Raw genomic sequence first — 6,050 nt, 5'->3', positions numbered from 1 at the left:
TTTTTTTTCCCCCGCTTCTCTACCACATGTGCACACAGTGCAATTGTGGTACATGCAACTGCTGCGGATAATAACAAGTTGTTGTTGTCAGCCATCTTAAACTTTGACGAAAAATATGATGACAGTGTAATACCCCTTCTAGCGCTACGTCAAAGATCTTTGTCAAATATATTGGACGGAATATGTGATCACATCTTTGATCAGATCTTTGACAAAGAAATTTGATAGTGTAATACCGGCGTAACCGCTAGTGTATCCAAGAACAGCACGTAGCATAATGTGATATCAAGTTCTAACTTCCTCTGAAAAGTGATTCACTCGTGCAGGCGGCGTGTGCTGAGTGCTCCGGTGCGAAACTTGGAGGAACAGCTGAACAGAATTAACCTCGCACGACCTCCGTTTTCGCCGAATTCTTGCGCGCCGCCCCTCCCCGGCTTCTCTGCCTCCCCACTCTCTCCCCGCCCGGCCGCCCCCACCCGCACCTACGTCATAGCGACGCGTAAAGCAAACCGTAGCCGCGTGCTACGCTCCGCAGGGAATTACCGCGTAATTGGCAGGAATTGCCGACGCCCACAGCGGCGCCTCGTCAGACCGACTGGACTCTCTTTCTCCGTTCCGGAGCCAACAAGGCAAAAGAAAGCGAGAGCGGGAAGGGGGCCAGGCGCTGGGTGCCGGCGCGGAGTTGCTGCCCGCTGCGGCAGTCTCTTCCCGCAGAGGCTGCGCGTACCACGGCGCGAGCCGCCGCGAACGCAACCGCAGCACCAGCTGATAAAAAGGACAGGACGCGCGCTGCGTCCGAGATAATACACTGCCGACCGGCGGCGAGTGCGCTAGACTAGCACCAGCTCCCGGAGATGCCTGCAACGGGTAAGTCACCACAATAGTGTCTCCTCGCAGAGCTCTCTTTGTCCGCCCCTGTAGACGATGCATAAGTTCACTGCCGGCATCCCATCCACTTCTCACTCAAGGCTTAACCGCAGTGACATACGTGGGTAATTACATAAATGATGCACATACCTTCTTCCCTTCTCGGATGGGCTAACGAAGGACCACGTACCAATTTTAATTAATTACTCTCTCTTCTTTTCTGCCACTACTGTTTCATCTGTTCACTGTGTTTTCTCTTCCTGCCATCTCATCACTACAGAGAACGGTTCTAGGCGCTTCAGTCTGGAACCGTGCGACCGCTATGGTCGCAGGTTCGAATCCTGCCTCGGGCATGGATGTGTGTGATGTCCTTAGGTTAGTTAGGTTTAAGTAGTTCTAAGTTCTAGGGGACTGATGACCTCAGCTGTTAAGTCCCATAGTGCTCAGAGCCATTTGAACCATTTTTGAACTTCAGAGAATGAATCTTTCGTGATCTGTCAAACGAATTTGACTGTGTAAATCACAATATCCTTTTAAGTAAATTAGAATATTACGGTAAAACGGGAAATGCTGCAAAATGGTTCAAGTCCTATATCGCTGACAGAAAACAAAGAGTGTCAATAAGAAAGGGACGTAAAAACTGTCAGGCATCATCCAACTGCGAACCAATAACGTGTGCTGTCCCCCATGGTTCCGTCTTAGGGCCCGTACTTTTTCTTGTGTTAATCAATGACGATTCATCAGCAACATTACCAGAGGCCAAGTTTGATTTGTTTGCAGGTGATACAAACATTGCAAAAATGCCGGCCGGTATGGCCGAGCGGTTCTAGGCGCTTCAGTCCGGAATCGCGCTGCTGCTTCGGTCACAGGTTCGAATCCTGCCTCGGGCATGGATGTGTGTGATGTCTTCAGGTTAGTTTAGAGCCATTTAAACCATTAGTGAACAAACATTGCAATAAGTGGCAAATGAAGTATAGCCTTAGAAAGATCGTCCAATGAAATTTTCATGGACATTAATAAATGGTTCCTAGCCATTTCCCTGTCACTAAACCTTGAAAAAACTGCATGCAGTTCATAACTTGCAAAAGGTTTCCTCCCTGTATATGTCTGAAATGCGACAAACAGGCAGAAGAAGTGGATAATGCAAAATTCTTGGGATTACAGCTTGATAATGAATTTAATTGAGAGGTCCTCATTACAGAACTGCTTAAACGTCTAAAAATCTCTATTGGCTAAGCGAATGTCGCCAGATATAGATGCTAAAAAAATAAAAATAACCAGCTTACTATGATACATTCACTCCATAATGTCATACGGGATTACTTTCTAGGGTAGTTCATCAAGCCAAGCTGAAGTTTTTCGAGCCCGGAAACGTGAAATACGAATTATTTGTGGTGTGAACTTAAGGACGTCCAGCAGAGGGCTGTTTAAGGAAGTGGAGATACTAATTACTGCTTCCAAATCTATTTATTCCTTAATGAAATTTGTCATTATTTTCAAACCAACAGCTCAGTTAATGGGTTCAGTACCACAAGAATGAATAGCTTTCACAAAGATTTTAAATTACTTATTTTGGTTCAGGAAAGTGTCCACTATTGAGCAATACAAATTTTCAGTAACACGCCAGCAGCCACAAAATTTCAAATAATAATAAAGTTCAGTTTTAGAAGAGTTTAAGAGATTTATTGGTGGCCAACTCTGTCCACGCCAGTGATGATGAATTTCATAGCAGAACCAATTAAACGCCTGAACGTTATTAATAATATAACATAGTGTGAATATTGCGTACAAACTGACTTCTGTACAAAGTGCTGTAAAATGTTTTTGATTTTTTTTTTAATTTCATAATGCATGGTTACAATAGTCTAAGAATTATCACATGCACCTAAGTGTATTGAACATTTGATTTTTGGTGACAAATTTAATGTAATTTTAACTGTAAATATGCTTAAGATTTTTTTTGACCGGTTCAATACCCACAATGGTAGTCTCATTTTTGGTCTGTGGAGAGTATATTCGCATATATGTTCTTATTCCGTAAATATTAATTCTAGACATTCTCTTGTATATAGACATTTTAGTTTCACTATCGTAATGTAAAGACTTATTTTTGCGTTTTTAGACAAGTATTTATTTTTGAATAGGTCTCTAGTTGCGGTATATGCCCTTTCCATCCCCTGTTAGCGATTTTTTCGAAATTGTATTTTTGGATTACGTCTCCAAGGTTTTTAAATTTTTTAACCTTCACTCTTTGAAGAATATCTCTTTTCAGAAATTTCGGTGCGTATGTAAGGTTCGTCGAAAATGCAGTTTTTCTCCTGCAGAAATTCTTAAACAGAACGTGCTGGCTATTTCTTCTAGAGGACTGATCTGTATTACAGCAGATGTCACTTTTCTGAAAGTACAGCGAAGTCATCTGTAAATGCGAGACAATTTATTCCAATACCAGCTGACAAACTCGGCGTTGCCCGAGTATTCATTTTGCAAGTTTTCTATTAAAAACGAAAACGAAAAGCGAAGTGTGTTTGTAGGATTATGTCCCGGACAGTTTCTGTATGCTGCGCGCAGCTGCTTCATGTGTCTACAACGCGATTTTGTAAACGTCTCTATGGCAACATCTCTTCGTAGCTCTGTAGATGGCGACTGTTTTCGTCTCCAGCTGTTTGAGCTTCGCCGTTGAAACGTGTGAAAGGTGATGCCAGGTGTCCGGGATTTCCTTAAGTTGACTCGACTGCAGAAGTGTCTTAATGGTAGAGAACAAATGTATTAAAGCTTCAAGCATGATGCGGCATTTTTTCACGGGTCATAGTGTATATGACGTCATGTGTCTTGAACTATGTGTCGTACAACGACATATTTGTGTAGGTATATTCAGCGACATACATGGATACTCACTGCAAAATGTGTTACGAATAGAGTTAGTAGCAAAGAAGTAATAAATTTAAATGTCATGCACAATGCGGCGGTTTTTCACGCATGTCAGTGTTTATGACATCATGTCTGCTGAACCCTGTGTGGTACCATGATGTAATTCTGTCAGTGCACTTAGCTGCATATGTAGATACTGTCGACAAAATTTATTGCGAAGAGTTAGATACACGGAGGTAATAAATTTATACGTACATTTTTGTAATATGTATAAATTTCTGTTTCCTCTTTCAGCCTTATTGGTGAAGTCTTATATTCATTCAGTTTTTCATTCCAAACTATCACGTTTTTCTGGAACACTGTTAAAATGAGTTTGGGATTGGCCACCACCTTGCCGTACACCTCTGTTCATTTCAAAGGATTGAAATATTTCTCCAATAAATTTCACTCTACATTCTACTGAAGTGTTCCACAAATTAGATTTGCTAATTCGAAGTTTACACCGAATTCTCGGATTTATTTACCTACAGCGTCTCTCTCCATAGAATCAAAGACTTTTTCAAATCTGTCTTTTCAATATCGTAATGAGCAGCATAATCTGTCTTTCCTAAAAGCACTTTAACATTCACCGAAATGACTGTCCACTGTTGTTTCTAATCCGTTTGTCAGAATCTTGGAAAATATTTAATATGCAACTGGTATTTATTTCCATGTCTTTTTTTTTACATGCTCACCGGACAAAATATTTATACACACCTTATCGTTACCTTTGGAGAGTTGGAGATCGCGTTGAACTGTCAGCAGGTCATCATGTGACCCGACCGTCTCCCCTAAAGTAAGTCATGGAAATGAAGTAGTGCCCTTGTGCTATAGGGTTGTGTGGATCGACGAAGAGACGTGTCAGGGATGGCAGAGACCAGCTCTCCTATTTGGACGCGCCACCGTGAATGAAGTTGCCCGATTTGTTAGTGAATCAGTGTGGACTGTCTAACGTGTCTGCAAGGAATGGTGTGCCACTATCAGCCATGTAACATGGCCTGAGAACAGTGCCCGTAAAACGATAATAACGATGGGGACCGGGACAAGTGTCACACCTTGTCGATGACAATCGGATTCCAACTCGACAGGAACTGTGACTGTCAGTGGATGCAGGTCCATCTCAACCAGATGCTGAACAAACACGGGTATTCTCCTAGATAATCTGAAGTTTTGTGGGATTGAGAACGTAGGTTTCAAGCGCTACTCTGAGATGCATAGTTTGGCAGAGGAGTGGAATACATTGGGGGCCGCATCAGACCAGTCAAAAGACTGATAAAAAAAACGCATTAATGGTATAACCAACTAAAGGATAACGTCATATCTAACCAAAAGAATGCAGAAAACTGTACTTAGTAATACAACCAATGTAGTCCATGGATATTATTCTGACTGGGAGAAATCACCTCTGGGGCCCCCTCAATCTTAGGTCCACTATTGTTCCTCATACATGTAAACGATTTTCGGTCTAATATACAACAAGAAGAATCAGTTTTTTTTTGCGAATGTAATCAGTCCATGCATGCATAAAGAAACGGAAGAAACGGTAAACTATGTTTTTAGAAGTATCGCTGACTGGTTTTCTGTGAATGGCCACAACCTCAGTTTGAAAAAGACACAACATATTCAGTTCCGCACATCTAGGGGTACTACTCCAACACGTAACACACGGTGAGGAAATAATAAATAGTGTGGAAACTTCAAAATTCTTAGGTGTCCATACTGATAAGAATTTAAACTGGAAGAAGCAGATTTTGGAACTCCTATAAAAACCTGCAAGTCTTGGGGAGAGACAAATCTGTAAGTCGACATATTTTCATTCGATAATGCCGTACGGTATATGATATGAGGAAAACCATCTTTAAGAATGAAAGTCTTCATTGCTCACAAACGTACTGTAAGACTAATATGTGGTGGCGTTTTGACTACAGCTTCACAGTATATTTATTCCCTTATGCAGTTAGTTTTAAGTAATCCACTACAATTCATAAGTAATAGTGATGTATGAATTACAATACCAGAAGGAAGAATGACATTCATTACTATACATCAAGATCTTCTGTAACACAGAAATGGATGCACAATGCTGCAGCTAAAATTTTTGATCACTTACCCAGTGATGTAAAATTTGAAAACAAACCGACAAAGTTTCTCCATGACAACTCCTTCTGTTTCGCAGAAAAATTTCTATTATTGTAATAGGTAAAGGGGGCTTAATAGGAATTAGTAACTCACATCTGTATATTAATTTTTAAATATAAATAAATAAAAATAAAAAC

General features: G+C 41.0%; 1 protein-coding gene across 1 annotated transcript in view; it reads left to right on the top strand.

The window, feature by feature from the left end:
- The first annotated feature begins 521 nt into the window (after nt 1-521).
- The window catches only part of LOC126092133 (protein unc-13 homolog 4B-like), a 213,597-nt gene continuing 208,068 nt past the window's right edge, over nt 522-6,050 (top strand). The window contains exon 1 of the mRNA XM_049907594.1: nt 522-867. Within this exon, the coding sequence (XP_049763551.1) occupies nt 855-867 (13 nt within the window). The 5' untranslated portion in view covers nt 522-854. The remainder of the gene's footprint in view (nt 868-6,050) is intronic.

This window comes from Schistocerca cancellata, chromosome 1 (genome assembly GCF_023864275.1).
Source record: "Schistocerca cancellata isolate TAMUIC-IGC-003103 chromosome 1, iqSchCanc2.1, whole genome shotgun sequence".
Taxonomy (NCBI): domain Eukaryota; kingdom Metazoa; phylum Arthropoda; class Insecta; order Orthoptera; family Acrididae; genus Schistocerca; species Schistocerca cancellata.
Note: the sequence above shows the minus strand (reverse complement) of the source record. Positions and strands in the feature narration are given on the sequence as shown.